Source organism: Ammodytes marinus, assembly GCF_949987685.1.
Source record: "Ammodytes marinus genome assembly, chromosome: 13".
In the NCBI taxonomy this organism is placed as follows: Eukaryota; Metazoa; Chordata; class Actinopteri; order Uranoscopiformes; family Ammodytidae; genus Ammodytes; species Ammodytes marinus.
The window spans coordinates 21,402,526-21,419,609 of NC_137217.1; the positions used below are offsets into that span (position 1 = coordinate 21,402,526).

Here is a 17,084-nt window from a genome sequence, read left to right on the forward strand (position 1 = left end):
TATTTATATTTACACAGTAACTTTTTTAATTACCCTCTCACTCTCTACAAGAACTTCTTTTCCATCCTCTCTCTCTGCTTGTGTCATCTTTCTCTTCTTCTTTACCAAGAGGTAAAATGCCACCACACTTCCCACCACCATTAAACTGAGGGCCAGAATCACGAGTCCCAGTACCAGTAAGTGAGAGGTTCCCCCTTTAGACCACTTCAGTTCGTCCCACAGCCCCACAGCTACACAACTGAAGCCGATGAGAGTTCCCCAAAAACCAAAGGCCAGCATGCACGATCCACAGGACAGCTCAGCACCACCAGTCACTACCGTGATGCCCGCCACCGAGACCACCCCTCCTGGTAAGGTCACTGTCTCAGATTTAGGATCGTAGGTGACAGTAGAAGTGACACCTGGCAGCTTTGAAGGATCAAGCATTTCCATCTTGGTTGTCATGGTTGCTTTGTATTCCTTTGTCAGATGGCCAAAAGTGATTTTTCATGCAGCTTCCTCTTCTTCTTTTTCTAAACATACAAAACCACACAGTCATGATTATTTTTCTTTCTTTCATTATGTAGCTTTAAGGTTGGTAAAATCATCTTATCCCTATAGTTGAACTCTTCATAAGCTGAATGATGTTTTCACTGCTTAGAATATTTAAAACTAAGAATCCATATTATGATATAGCTTTTGATCAAATTTGCCTTGTGCACAATTTACACGTTTTTACCGAAAATATGATATGATTAGTATAGCTTTGAGAACTTTTGCATCTCGACTACAATTTAAAATCAATGTACGTGGCTGCACCGCATAAGCAGTAACTGGCCCACTGGTAGGCTTTACTAATTGAATATGAATGTTTTAACTTTTGTCATTACAAATGATAAAATGCCAAAATTGCTCAAAGGATTTCTTCCGAACTGAGTTAAAAAGTACAAAGCAAGTGAATTCAATTCTATATACAAATACAGGTGAAAACTCTTTTTCTTTGGTCTCTCCCACTTGAATCAACAAAGATTAGAGACTGCATTAACTATAGCCTCATATCGATATCATTAACCTTAGCCTTAGTTTTCTTCAGCCCGATGTATTTAGCATTGTAATATCATGTAAAGCGCTATTCTTCACTACATTTTTGAATTCTAAATTGAAATCAATATAAAAAGGTTTCTCATAAATGCAAATCTTTACCATTCAATCAGGTGGATATAATAGAATATGAAAGAGTGGCTTACATGCTTACACCATAAATTCAAAAAGATTAAATTAGTAATGACAAAATTACATTATGTTGATATTGATAACTTTAGAATAGCTAAAACTAAAAACTTTCTCTGTAAAAATGTCAGCATTTCTTACCACAGTGTTGAATCGGGTGATGTCAGTGGAAATTTTTCTTCAGTGAAGGTCCTTTAAATTCATAGATTTGATTTTGTTTCCCCACAACGTTTTGTGAGTGATTGTAGTGAAAGTCTAACAGTGCTTCTGACTTTCTTTCTGGACAATGGGTGTAGAAATGTGGGCAGGGGCCCCTAAGTGCTGTTACCTTTATCACATACGTCACAACCTGAGGCCTCACAATATGGTGGACACAATTGTCAAGATTGTTGTCATAGTTTGTTTGTTCCTCTCTTTCCTTGTGTTCAGACGGAAGCTCTCGTCTGTCATTAAGCGTCATTACAACCCATTACCAGATATTTATCTTTAGGAACAACTCCCTTCCTTCTTTTCCTCCCTCTCTCATTCTTAAGATTTAGTTGTGTCCCACCAAAAGGCATTGTATGGGTGTATTTTTCTTTTTTAAAGCATGTTCCTGTTCAGCATTCCCTTTCTCGTGTCACTTGTAGTGTTGTGCATCAGTGCGCTTTCTTATAGAACTCTCTTTTCTAGAACTTTAGGACAGGAGGTGAACGACTTAAACGTGTAGCTCCCTTGAAATATGATTGAGAGTTGTCTACCTTTATGGAAGACATGAAAAAAACGTGTGTTGTAAACAGGCAGTTAATTTGGGAAATAACCATTAATTATATCACACAAATATAACAAACATATCCTACTAAGTGCAAAATAATACAGGAATGCAGGGGCCCCTCAAGTGGGGCATATTTGAAGTAGATGTGTCAGTGCTGGTATTGAACTGACTGACTTGTTGATGCTTTAATGCAGGAAGGTGAAGCTACTATATATTCTGCCAGTTAATAGGCTGCAATGCTGCCCTGCCAACTGGGATATTGCCAACTTGCCTAGTGACTTAATTGCAGATATTTTTAGATGTGTTGGGTTTTACAACTGATGAACTTTCACCTGTTACTGATGTATGTTTAATGTCAATTATACATTACTGTGCTCAAAATAAATATAGATCCCATTTAGTGTTGCAAATAAATGTAATAAACAATACTACAATATTTATAAATGAATGAACTGGCTGTGTCCTAAAAGGAGCAAGGGGAAACCAAAGCTTATTAATTCCCACCCCTTACTCAACTGCTTATAATTATCTTATAAATATACATATTATCAGCTATAAACAGTGACACATATTTACATATGAACACCAAATTATTTAAATGGTTACAATAGTTGAATATTCACAAAGCCATACAAAAAGAGACACAAAATAGAATCAGGGTTACTTATATACCACAAGAAAATGTGTTTATTAAATTATATTTTTTGGTTGAAATACTGTAGATCAGAGGTTTTCAAAGTGTGAGAGAGTGAGCCCCCCCCTCAGAGAAAAAAATTCAGCTGAGCCCCCCCCCCCAAAAAAAAAGTTCTAAATCCCTGTGTGTTTTGAAAGATATTTTAATTATTTTACACATTTTAAACAACTCTGTTCCTATTTTACACATTTTAAACATATTTTTTAAACATTATAACACGTATGTTTTTGTTTTGCTTTTTTAAAATACATTTGAACATCTTAATCCAGTGGTTCCTGCTTCCTTTAAGCATGGATAGTAGTGACTGAGTGTGCAGCGGAGTGAGAAAGATAGGCAGACAGACTTGCCCAAATTATTGACTATTGTTAAATGTCCATCACACACCCAGTTTTTTTTCTCGCTAGTGCCTCCAGTGTCCTGCTGTGTGAAAATAGTAGCCAGCTGAGACCCAGACCCTACTAGGGTGGTCCGGGGGTACGCCCCCCCGGGAGATTTTTTTTTTACCTTTTTAAAGTGAAATGCATGAATCTGGTGCACTTTGAGAGGAAAATTAAGAGGCTAAATATGAGGAATTTTGCGTGAACAAATAATTTGGAGACACTGGGTCGGATGAATTGGAAGCTATTGAAAGAAGACACTTGAATTTTCCATAAAAATATTAATTTAAAATAAAATATTATGCAGGGTCCTCTGGGTTGGGCTTGGTGCTCTTTTTCTTTAACAAGACATATTTCTCTGTAATATAGTGAATGCATTTAAATGCTGTGAGAGGAACGAAGCAGAATAACTCTTGTCCAACTATCTTTATTTCCACAGACGAGGCTGAAATAGGCTATAGACTATACACAGTGCATGTGAAACTGAGGGCAGCTATCAAAACTATAATAATATTCGCGTTCGTTGATCGGATGTATGGAAGGTGAAAAATAAATGATTGTCTGAAAAAAAGTCTCTGAGTTATAATTGTTGTTTAATATGAATTCACATGATACAGAATGCAAGTCAAGAGCATCAGGAAACAGTGAAAAAAAAGTGGCTCGATCTTCTCAACAGCAAGATCTATATACAAAACTTAACAAGGCTGATGATTGGCTAAAATGTTGTCATGTGTTTCATATGGTTCCTCTTCTGACTGACATCATCTTCTGCATTATGGGAGAAAAGTATGACTATGCCTTGTCCCTGAATGTATCAATGGCTTGCTCAGCTGAGAAAACGGAATTACAGAAGGCCTTTGTTTAAAACGATACCTCGCACCTAGTTCTATCGCTATCTTTATGGGAAAAGCATCGTAAAGTTCTCAAAGGGGCTTTTTGTTGCAAATTCATCTCTACCTCCCTTTCTCTCTCACGAGTCTGGAGTGAGAGAAGATGAGCGAGTTTAGACACACGTTAAGAATATATTGATTTTTCTATTGATTATCTATGAGTAATGCAAATTAATGAGGGGGGCTATAACATAATTTAATTAGACATGGGGGGGGGGCATAGTATCATTAATTAGAACTATATTTCCTTACACAGCCCCGTTTCCAAATGTTTTTAAATAAACTCAATACACACTGTGCTAGGACGTCATCGTGACATCACGTGATCAATTAACCTCGGATTATCTCCCAGATGATCTGATTCAATTATTAGGCTATTAACAATCTAGACCAAAACATTGTATTCCTTTTTTGTATGATAACTTACATTTGCTTAATATGATGTTAATATCAAAAACACAAACAAAAAAAAAGTGGCGCCCCACAGTTTGAAAACCACTGCTGTAGATTGTTCTTAATATAAACATGATCTCTCCAGAGGTAGAAAAACATTTGCAAAGGGAACACAAATCCCTGTTTGCTCTAGTAATTAGCCGTGAGGGTACAGGTCAGATGTGAGGACTTTTCTGTGAAGGGGAGGGGGTAATTCTTTTGGCCATGACCCTCATTTGTGGATGTTGATTGTAATTGGCTAAGGGGTGGATTGGGTGGGACTGGGCGTGGCATTAGTAATCCAATAGATGAACTCACTGTCGAGCATATTTATGGAGCAAAGAAAATCCTGACATAAAAACAAGACATGCATGCCTGATAATCATATATTGTAATAAACCAGTGGTTTTCAAACTGTGGGAGTTATGGCAGGGGGGGCGCGGATGAATATGTGAAAAAAATTTTTAATTTTTTTTTAGTTTGTGTTTTTGATATTAACATCATATTAAGCAAATGTAAGTTATCATACAAAAAAGGAATACAATGTTTTGGTCTAGATTGTTAATAGCCTAATAATTGAATCAGATCATCTGGGAGATAATCCGAGGTTAACTGATCACGTGATATCACGTTCACGTCCTAGCACAGTGTGTATTGAGTTTATTTAAAAACATTTGGAAACGGGGCTGCCCTCAGTTTCACATGCACTGTGTATAGTCTATAGCCTATTTCAGCGTCGTCTGTGGAAATAAAGATAGCTGGACAAGAGTTCTTCTGCTTCGTTCCTCTCACAGCATTTAAATGCATTCACTATATTACAGAGAAATATGTCTTGTTAAAGAAAAAGAGCACCAAGTCCAACCCAGAGGACCCTGCATAATATTTTATTTTAAATTAATATTTTTATTTTCAATAGCTTCTAATTCATCCGACCCAGTGTCTCCAAATTATTTGTTCACGCAAAATTCCTCATATTTTGCCTCTTAATTTTCCTCTCAAAGTGCACCAGATTCATGCATTTCACTTTAAAAAGGTAAAAAAAAAATCTCCCGGGGGGGCATACCCCCGGACCCTACTAGTAGGGTCTGGTTCTCCGCTGGCTACTATTTTCACACAGCAGGACACTGGAGGCACTAGCGAGAAAAAAAATTGGGTGTTTGATGGACATTTAACTATAGTCAATAATTTGGGCAAGTCTGTCTGCCTATCTTTCTCACTCCGCTGCACACTCAGTCACTACTATCCATGCTTAAAGGAAGCAGGAACCACTGGATTAAGATGTTCAAATGTATTTTAAAAAAGCAAAACAAAAACATACTTAGATAAAGATGTTAAAATGTTTTAAAAAAATTTTTTTAAACGCACAAAGATGTTTAGAATGTTTAAAAAATATGTTTAAAATGTGTAAAATAATTAAAATATCTTTCAAAACACACAGGGATTTAGAACTTTTTTTGGGGTGGGGGACTCAGCTGAATTTTTTTCTCTGAGGGGGGGCTCACTCTCTCACACTTTGAAAACCCCTGTAATGAACAATATGAGAAATGTTATGTCGTCAACATATGTTTCCATTGGTCTCCTTTACACAATACACACACCCTTGTGCATATTTGTAACACATTAGCTCTGCCATACGCAACCACCGCCATGCTCAGCCAAGTTAAGACAACCAAGATAATACTGTCAGTCTAATCGAGAAAACACAGACAAACCAGACTAACAACACACATGAAGGAGTCAGCCAAATTGGCAAGGGGTTAGATTGATGTGCTGATAGTTTTTATTTATTTATTTGATTATTTGCTGATTAGTTAGATGAGTTACATTAGCGTCAGTCAGTACACAAAACAATACTCCTTTAGTGCGACAGACTACACTCAAAAAAAGCTGAAAAGACAGAGAATATGTCAGTCTAACAGCAAAACACTAACACTAAATAAACTAAGGCTAATTTGTAAAGTCAGTAAAAGCAGGGAGGAGGCGTAGGTGGGATTGGAAGTGGAGGTGGGCGAGAGAGGGAGATAAACTGCCTGGACAGATGGTAGTCTGGAATTAGATGACAACTAAGTCCATTGACAGGTCACTACTTAAATAGCAAACATGGTGCCGAACCTAAAGCAACCTTTGAAAACCCACCTGGAGCCATGTTTACATTGTCCCAGAGCATTGTCTTCTTATCTGCTGCCGGCCCATGAATAAAAGTATATGTTTAAGTTTGAATCATTTTGTAGCACTCAGATACCAAACCATTTCACAACGTGGTTGTAACCTTAAAGGAATACTTCACCCTTACGGAACCGGCGTTCTCTCATTATTAAATTGCTATTATAATATATTGAATGAGGTTTTTCTTTCCTCAGTTTTATCTTGGCCCAGCTGTCCTATTTATCCTAACCCTACATTTTTACTAGTGTGATGTCACACTAGTAAAATGTATGGGTTAGACAGTGAGACCATAAAACACTCTTTCTGCCTTTTCTCAGGCTGGGATGAACTGATTTAAAAAAATGTTTGCACATTTATACTACATAGGATCTCAGAGTTCAATACACCTTCATATTCCCACCGGTGAAGTAGGCCTTTAAGGCTCAAGTGAAATGCATTATACCTTTGCAGATTGATTAATATTGAGTTATTTAAGATTAACAATTTATTGGATACACTGTCACAAGGTATAACTCAGAATTCCTACTGTAAATAAATAGAATAACACTGGAATGACCCTTTTCCTATACTGTAAATCTTTCTAGACGTCCAGACTCATTAGATGCAATTAGGATTGTGGGGTTCCTTTTGGTAAAGAGCTCATCCACCTTAAGTCCCGCCAACAGGATTAACCCGGTCAGTGTTCCCCCTGTGCTCCTTATCTCCGACGCATGATAAAGACAAAAGACTCCAGCCAAAGCCATCGACTGACAGCGAAACACACAGGTAAGCTTTCTCTACATTTTCTGACAATCCTCGCAGTGTAATTTGCTGATTAGTATTATAAAAAAGTAAGGATATAACAAGCGGACTGTACCATAGGTGTCAATCTCCCTTTAAAAAAAAACAGAATTGGTTGAGCTAGTGAAAAACAATATACAGTAGCCTATCTAGAACAAAGGAAAGGTTCAGGTGGCAAGGAAGAAAAAAACTCCAGTGGTAAACATTTGCCTGTGTGTTTGTTTGTCAGACACATTATAAAAGACGCCAGGAAGCAGCTACTATGGGAAATACCACCAGTAGCGCGATGTCGAAGGAGATCCTGGAGGACCTGAAGCTCAGCACCAAATTCACCGAGACTGAGATCTGTCAGTGGTACGAGAACTTCCAGAAGCAGTGTCCGACGGGCCGCATATCGCCGGAAGAGTTTGAGCAGATTTACTCCCGCTTCTTTCCCGAGAGCGATGCCAAGAGCTACGCTGGACATGTGTTCCGCTCCTTTGACACCAACGACGATGGCACTTTGGACTTCAAGGAGTACATCATTGCACTGCACATGACCTCCACCGGAAAGACCACACGGAAACTGGAGTGGGCCTTCTCGCTGTTTGATGTCGACAAAAATGGATACATAACCAAGACAGAAGTGACGGAGATCTGTCAGGTGAGGAGGGGGATAAAGGCAGTGATGTGACACATTTAAACGTGGTCGTAGTGTGTCAAAAAGCAGCTGCGATTTCCACTGTTCCAACATCATGATGATATGTTTCAAATTATTTCTGTTATAGTTCATTTCTAAACTGCTATCAAGCTATGTTAAATAGAAGAACTAAAGTCAGGCTTTTTTGTCTCTATTGTAATAATCATCATTATGTCGGTTAGTCGGTAAGTGAAATATATGATATTTGTTTGTAACAGTTGAAATGGGGCAAAAGGGGGAGGACATATTGAAGCTTTTCTTTCGCTCATAGTCCTCAGGGAAAGGTTTTTTTCTTGTCAAAACTTCAACAGAAAGACAAAACAAGAGGATTACTTGAACTCATGTAATTCAATACAATAGTCCTGTTGTAAATATATGCTACTACTTTTTAGTTATTAATGTTACATTTTCTTGTATTTTTTATGCTAATTGGGCATTATTGAGGACAGAACTTTGGAAAATGGTTGTCAGACTGCATCATGTTGACATTTATTGCCTAGGCTATTCCCCTCATTGGATGCATGACTCAATGTTAATCGCCAGCCCAAATACTAGTCTTTTTGAGTCTTAGGGTGTATTCACACTGGGAAAGTCCGCTAGTTCACTTGCTTTGGTCCAGACCAAATAGAGGTTTGATTTTTGTTTGTTTGGTGTGGTCCACTTTCATATTGCCCCTTTTGCAAGTGAACCAGCATTACGAAGCAAAACCACACGTGATCTGAGGTCATTCATTCATTGGACAGACATTCTGGGGTGGAGAGAAACAGGAAGCATGACGTTAAAACTGCGAAATATATATCATTGATATAATATGGGGTTAAAAATAATAAAAAGGCCTACATCTAAAGGCCAGGACACACCGGCCCGATAATCGCTGTCGTAGAGTTTCGAGGGGACGGAGAGACGAATCTGTTTGGTGTGTGCCGTGAAATCGGTTGTAGTTGATGTCGTCGGGCTTCTTTTTTTTTTAACATGTTCAATCGGCGGCGGACAGTCTTTCAGTTTGAGCAATTTGATTTGTGGAGGGCTAGCGAATCAGTGAAGCCCGGAAGTCAGGCGGGTAGCACAAACCGCTAACAACAGTTAGCCATCGTTTTAATGTGTTTGTTTGTTTCGTTCAGCGAGTACTCACATGCATCAACCGTTGTTGACTGCTCGACACCATGCTCGACACTCTTTGCTAAAAATGGTGCTCTTTATGGTCCATAAATATAAATACATATTTCTATGGTCTAGAGAGCCGTCCCATCATTTCCGGCTTCCGTATTTTTTCGGGCCACAATACAGATTAGCGCCGCCTGCTGTTATGGAGACATTACGTCCCGCGCAAGCGCAGAGCGTACGGAAAGGCAACAGTTGGTTTGGTGTGTTCTTTGCACTTTTTCGGCCACGACGGGAAGACTGGAGCTCCCTGAATCGGCAGTCACCATTTTCGGGTAGTCGGACTGGTGTGTCCTGGCCTTAACCTATAAATAAAGAGGAAAAACATCAAATTATTGTTGTTTCATATGGTTATAATATGTAGCCCTATGTCAATGCCACGTTATGTGGCTTGTAGCCTACGATATGAAACATAATTTTTACTGTATTTTTGGTGCTGGACGTGCGTCACGCGAGAAGAATAGGCAATTAAGCTGTGTATCAGCTGGGTCGGCGCAGTTCAGCTCCAAACTGACACGGGATAGTAGCCTATTGACGGTCCCGTACATGGGAAGCAAAATAAAAACACACACTTCTTGCGCAGCGTGAACCAGTTGGCACTGTGCGGGAGACGCTCCCCTCTCCTTCATCTGATCGCTGAACACATTCAGCATTTTTACGCGTCCTCTCGATCAAATGTAATATATTGTTCTGGGCTCCCGGTCAAACCACAACTTATCGTCCTAACAATGGCGACAACAACACTTTCCCATAATGTGAAGCTGACGGCTATTTAATAAAAAGAAAAGAAAGAAAAGGCACAGTGCCTCCTGCATTTGGGTCGGATCGAGTCCAGACAAATTCACACCCCAAACGAACTGCAGCAGAGTGCGTTTGGAAACGCACCGAGACTACCTCTTCAGCTAGGTCTCGGAGTTTGGTCCGCACCCGAGTGCGATTGCTGTATTCACACCTGCCTGAAAGATGCGCACCGAAGGCAGAAGTGCATCTGAGTTCGTTTCAACCGAACTAAACACGGCATGTGTGATTACACGCTTAATCTCCTGATAATCTCTATGATTACAGGTTTACTTCTCAAACAATTGAAGCAGTAAGCAAGACTGCTACTGTCCTGGTCTGTCACCAAAGGGTCTTCTCGTTATGCCTGAGTCTAATCCCCTCTTCTGTTTTGTTATTACATAATATTTGTTAGCCTTAATTTTCATATAATCAACACTGATGGAAGTTGTACAGGTTTTTTAAATCTTCTGTTAATACAAGTTATTTAGTAGCCTATCGTAAGAGGTTTAGACAGATCCTCTGAGGATCCACCTGGCATTGTAATGGGATTTAACTCCAGGCCATCTGGCCAGAGTCCATATGCATCATGTTTACAACAAGTGCAAAAAATTGCCACATCATAGCCACCCTGTCATAAAGTTCACAACCTGTAACAAAATTAGACTTTAAGGAAAGGTTGGGATCTGTTTTTTCTTTTATAACTAAACAGTAACTATATAGCTAACAGTGTTCCTATGCACAAGATGGATAGATCAGGAGAGAAAATAGAAGACATCTTGGTATTTGGCCTGTGGCCTGAGTCTTGGCACTAATCCATGTTAATCTAGGTGTCTGGGAGATGAGAGCGTCCTCTCTAAATAGGACACACATTTAAAGGCCCGAACAGTCATTTATAATCTGTTTGATTCGAAGTGGCCCATAGAAGATTAACAAAGGGTGTATTCACACTGGGAAAGTCCGCTAGTTCACTTGCTTTGGTCCAGACAAAAACTTCCTTTCCTATACCTTAACCCCTAAACGTCATCGGGGTTATGTTGATGTTGAAATTAACTGCCCCCAGCAACTTCATTAAATGTGAAGTTGGTATTTTATTTTCTTATGGTGTAAATTATGTGCTACGAAAATAACTATTATGATGTTGGTCTTTTATGAGTTCTTTATTATCTTAATGGGGGAGGAGGGGAGTATTTTGTTTTAGCCGAGTTAAATGTTCCTCTCTTCTCTTCTCCTCTCCTCTCTTCTGTTTTACCTCTCGTTCGTATTCGTGTAGAGTCGGTAAACTCCGGCGGTGGCCTATGCTAAAGGAGGGTTAAAGGATGAATCGAGGCTCCTTTCCTATGCCTTTCCTAAGCATTTTGAGAATTTGAATCACCTATCCGCTGAGCACATCCGGTTCATCTCGATAGGAAAGGAAATTTCCTATGCAAAAAAGACTATTCGGATTGGCCCACGGTCCCGTTAACATGGCAAGAAAAAGAAAAACACACACTTCATGCAAAGCGCAGAGTGAACCTGTTGGCACTGTGTGTGTAAGCGTCTCAATCAAATGTAATATTTTCTCTCGGGGCTCCCGGGGCCTCTACGGATTCTCTTTTTTGCATAGGAAATTTCCTTTCCTATTGAGATGACCCGGAAGTACTCGGCGGATAGGTGGTTCGAATTCTCAAAATGCTTAGGAAAGGAGCCTCGATTCATCATTTAACCCTCCTTTAACCCTCCTTTAGCATAGGTTACTCCGGACTTGGGCTTCAAGTGGCCTTAAATATTCCCCTTGGCCAAGTCCGATCTAAGTGATTCTCACTCTGTTGGCGACAACCTGATTGAAATCAATATGAAAAGAACGCATGGATCAAACGAGCGCAATGACGTCGGTTAGGAAAAGTGGAGTCGAATTCATTTGAAACAGAGCTGTCTTTTCCTTTGTTCGATAGGAAGCACCTTTTCATCTCTCCTTGACCCCCATGATGTTTAGGGTTAAGGCATAGGAAAGGAGGCTTATGGGATAGGAGATTGGACTATTCGTAGAGGCCCCCGGTCAAACCACAAGTAATCTTCCTAACTATGGCGACAACAACACTTTCCCCTAATGTGAAGCTGACGGCGATTTATTAAAAAAGAAAAGAAAGGAAAGGCGCAGTGCTTCCTGCAATTCGGTCGGATTGAGTCCTGCCGAATTCACACCACAAACGAACTGCAGCAGATTGCCTTTGGAAGCACATCGAGACCACCTCTTCAGCTGGGTCTCGGAGCGCTTGTTTGGTTCGCCCCCGAGTGCGATTGCTGTATTCACACCTGCCTGAATGATGCGCACCGAAGGCGGAAGTGCATCTGAGTTTGTTTCAACCAAACTAAACACGGCATGTGTGAATACACCCTAACAGTGAAAAATTCAAAATCAGTTGTTTGTGTTAATTGCAGACCACAGTTTAAGATTCAATTGTAGGGTACTTGATTTAGTTGTATTTAGCCAAATTGCACATAGTGTACCAGGGTTGATGGTAGTTATCAGGGAGTCCATCAGACAATCATTAGGATAAAGTCTTGGCTTGAAGTTGTCTTGCATCAGACGCTCAATAAAGCACAAGTACATACTGTATGAGACCATAATTAACTCACGAGTGGCTTTAAGCTTATTCACTTGTCCTACTGTTTGTCTTATGTGTTGTGTGGACTTTCCATAAATTATTTGTGAAAGAAATAATGCAACATTATCACCAATCTTATACCCAATCCCCTCTTAGGCCATGTTTAAGCTGATCCCTAAGGAGGACCTGAGCAGCCTACCAGCGGACGAGAACACAGCTGACAAGAGAGCTGACAAGCTATGGTCTTTCTTCGAAAAGAAAGACAACGGTGAGGGAAATAACACAAACGCAACTATTTTTGTGTGTCATATAAGTATTATTATAAGTATTTAAGTTTTTCCCCATTTTTAATGAGGTTGTATGTTTAAAATGTAATTGTATGTATTGTATATTATTATATTATTGCATGTTTAACATATTACTACCTATGTATTACCTGCAACCTTTGCGATCGAGACTGTGTGACACTAAATATTCTTTATTAGGTTAAACACTTCCTGGCACGCAATTAAAAGAATAAGAGAAAAAAGCTACATGGGCTGCGGGGTAATGTGAGACACTTTTTACATTTGCTCCCCTCTAAGGGAGCTAAAATTATTTATCATTCAAATTTACAAATTTTCCATTAATTCAGGATGTTTCCTAGAAAAGAGCATTAGCAGAATTTATTCATGACGAATGGCAGTGAAAATATGATTGTTTTAAAAAAAGTTGTCTTTTGTCTCAGTTTACCCCAGCCGTGGGGTAAACTGAGACAGACCAGAGAAATCAAGGGGGTAAACTGATCCACTTACTTTTTCCACTCTGAAACTACCATAACAACACATGTTGTAACAGTTAGAATCCTGACAGCCAGCTTGAAAACCAAATATTCCAAAACTAATGTCGGACTAGTAACAGAATCATGGAGTTTGGTCAATTAAGAATTTTTTTTCTAAACACTTGAAAGTAACTCTGATCAAATACACCATATATAATTCATATTCAATAATTAACATTCAAATGACAGATATAACCAGTTTGATTAAAACACAGTCTGGGGGTCAGAACACAGGACCCTTAGAGCCAGAAGTCAGAAGTCAGAAGTCAGATTTATTTATTGTCATATGCACCGTTACAGCACAATGAAATTTGCCTTTCAGTACACACCTCGCCAAGAAACTTACAAGACAGTGACAATAACATGGGTGGACAGGAGAGAGTGTAACTGCAGGGTCGCAGCGTGCGCCGCGCCCCTCTTTCATGGAAGGAAAAGGAGAGCAACAAGGGAAGATAGGTTAAAAAAAAAATGCAAATCTCGAACTACGTTCCTTATGGGAGCGCAGTGCGTGATCAGTGAAAAAACACCTTAGCACAAATAAGCAACATGATAAACACCACAAACAATAAGACTCGTAGACATTGCACATTAAAGGAACGGGTTAGGGATTTATGGGAAGGTAGTTGTCACAGCCCAGGCACCAGGGGGCGTACGCAGCCGACAGGCGCGCCCCTCCCGCAGCTTCCGGTCCGTAACGAGGGAGGGAGAGGGGGTGGGCAGTCAAGAGGGCTTGAGTAGTCGGGATTGTGTGTGCTATGTGTTTACGTGTGTGTGTGTGTGTGTGTTCCATGAAGCTATCTTTGTCCAGACGTAGTGGGAGTCTACATGCGCCAGGTGTTATGAGACAGACCGTGGAGACGACCTCGAGGCCCGGTCACAGATAGAGTTCACGGGAGAAGTAGGTGATGGGAGGGTGGGGGTAGAGCGTCTCTCCACATAAACATCCCGGAGAGAAGAGATAACACCGCCAAGGACGGTGTGGGGAGCCGAATCGAGAGATTATGATTTGTTTTGGTTGAGACTAGGCGCTGGAATGAAGCCTGTCTTACAGTCACTGGTTTCCGTAGTATCCAAATAAGCCGAAATCCAGTGGCCTTTTCCAAGTGCCTACGGCCCATTAATGGCAGCCATGATCGAATCCACTTTCCGAATAAGTCCAGGAATCACTTCCAGCTTGCGATTCACCTCGCTTATCACATGAGTCTGTGCATTAACGGCCCGGCACAAACCCTCAAAGACGGGCAGCTTCTCAATGGCCTGATGTGCTGCCAACGCCTTATTACCGTTGCGGTAAATCAAGAATCCGCCAACTCCAAACAGCAGGAAACCTGATACCAGAAGCCCAATAGTGTAGATGTCTTCGGCGTCCTCAATGGAGAGTATTGCTAGACACATCTGGTTCCAGCCACTCCACCCGTTCCAGGTGTATCCAACAGTAAAGGTTCCATCGGGACAAGGGGCATCTCCTTTGCCCCCTTTTCTCGTTGAGAACATTTGGTTAATTGCAGAAAGACCCCAGCTGATCAGATCCATAATTTAGGTTTTCGGAGGAATATGCACAGAGACACTCGGAGATTAGACAGAGACAGCACAAGACAGGAGAGAGCACAGCAGGGAAGATAAGGTTTTCGGGAGGGAACAGAGTATGCGACTGCCCTCGTTGAAGTGCAGGAAGAGAGAGCCTGCTCGTGTCTGGGGGAAAAGAACAATCAGAACCAGCTAGAACAGCTTGGGACTCGGAACACAGGACTAGACCCAGCTGTAATTTTATTTGATTAATATTTGTCTGCATTTGTTTTATTGGGATCATTCATTGAATAAGGACATATTACTTAGAGTCTATTGATGTTAAAGGTCACTCTCCTGTCCCCCACATACATACGTGCCAAACCATGCCCTTGCTGACACCCTTTCAACCATTCAACCCCCACCTCCAGCCCACATTGTCTTTTGTCTTATTCAAACTAGTCTCCTTGCTACCTCAAATATAATGGATTCATTAAAAGACGGCACAGACACTGTCTCACTTTACCCCACAGCATTTGTCTCACTTTACCCCACGGCCACAATTTGAGAAAAAACTAACTCTCGTAGCAATTCAGGCTAATCTTTAGCTAGCATCATCACATGGTTTCATATGTTGGTAGTTCATCAACATGTATGATATAAGTTTTTCTACCTGAATCAATTTGCTTTGGCACAACAATCGATTAAGTTGACAGCAAGAAAATTTCGTTTTACATGCAAAAAAGATTTTTTTGTGAAAAAAAACATGCTTACAACATCACCATGAGGTCCTCTCTTTTATGGCCACGGGGAAATGAGAGGGGCTTGAAAACATTTATCTCACATGACCAAAAATGTGTTCCATTGCCTAGATACAGGGGGTGTCTCACATTACCCAATGGCTCACATTCCCCTGTTCTCCCCTATATGTACAATGTGTGTTTATATATGTTGTGCCCCTGTGGTGCATGACATTTTGTTGTCAGAGAGAGAGGGAGAGATAAAAACTGTGTAAGCTCTTATTACCTTTCCTCAGCAGATGTTCTTAATTTCTAAGACTACATTTTATAATCAACTTAACTTTAACAACAAGCTTTATTGTGTTTGTACCAGCGGTGACCCATCAAACCTTCAGTGACCCAGTAGCCGTGCATACTACGGTTTAATACACATTAAGCACACCCAAACAGGAGATGAGACCAGATTTTCTCACAGTCATTATTCAACCTCATCTTGAACCCACACTCTTGTTTACTGTTCTTCATTCATGCCACTGTAACATCTCCTACTCTCTTTCTTTTTCCATCCATAGAGCGACTGGCTGAAGGAGAGTTCATCAAAGGAGTAATCGAAAATGAGAATGCAATGCGTCTGATCCACTACGAACCAATCAAGGAATAAAGTCATGCCCATTTAACCCCTCTCCTTTTTTCTCTGATTAGACTTATTTGTTTCTTTTAAACTTTCTCCCTTTCCTCTCCCGATCCCTCCTCTTTAATCAACTGACATCGTACTATTTGTAATTACTCTTTTCTGCAGTGTCTTGGTTGCATCTCACTACGTTTTGTTCACGTAATTTTATTGTTTTACTTCTGTCTGTTTAATTAATTTAAGAAGAATCTAGGTTAAACTATAGAAATGATTAACCTTTTAAATGGTTCTAATTAAATTGTGTCTATGGAGAAAATAAGTGGTAAGGATAATTTGTATCATGCTGGATTGTTAGTTTGTTTGAACTTGTTTACAACATATCTGAAAATGTCTTGATAGAGGTTGAGGTTCTTCAGTGTTGTACTTTATTCAATGTACATTATATTAAAGATTTTCTCATATATCAGTGCTTTTACTTTTCCCAACCCCCATCTTTACAGAAAAACATTTAATTCTCACATGACCTAAAAAACATACTATTTAATATCATGCTGGTGGTGGTTGACAAAAATCGTGTTTTTAGTCTTACGTTTTCAATTGTATTCATCCCCAACACTAAATCCAGGATTATCCCAAACGTATTCTTAGTATAACCTACAGACATTTAAGGTACATTTATTTAGATTTAGAAATTGTTGCATCTATGATTTCACATTAAACACAGTAACTACCAGAATATAATATCCATTCCCGAAAAAAATTATCTTCCTGAAAGCAAGGTTTTTTTCATGGTTCAGATTGTTTGTTTGTGTGTGTGTGTGTGTGTGTGTGTGTGTGTGTGTGTGCATGCCTTTCTTTCCAACTTTCATGCTGATCCCTA

At 39.9% G+C, this 17,084-nt stretch overlaps 1 protein-coding gene across 1 annotated transcript; it reads left to right on the forward strand.

Annotated features, from left to right (window-relative positions):
* Nucleotides 1–7,231: 7,231 nt before the first annotated feature.
* rcvrn2 (recoverin 2) lies at nt 7,232–16,234 on the forward strand (the record flags this gene model as incomplete). The annotated part of the gene is made up of 4 exons (XM_080040229.1): nt 7,232–7,287; nt 7,532–7,945; nt 12,664–12,775; nt 16,146–16,234. Exons 2-4 carry the CDS (start codon nt 7,565–7,567, stop codon nt 16,232–16,234), a joined length of 582 nt encoding a protein of 193 aa, XP_079896355.1. The 5' UTR covers nt 7,232–7,287; nt 7,532–7,564.
* Nucleotides 16,235–17,084: the final 850 nt, after the last annotated feature.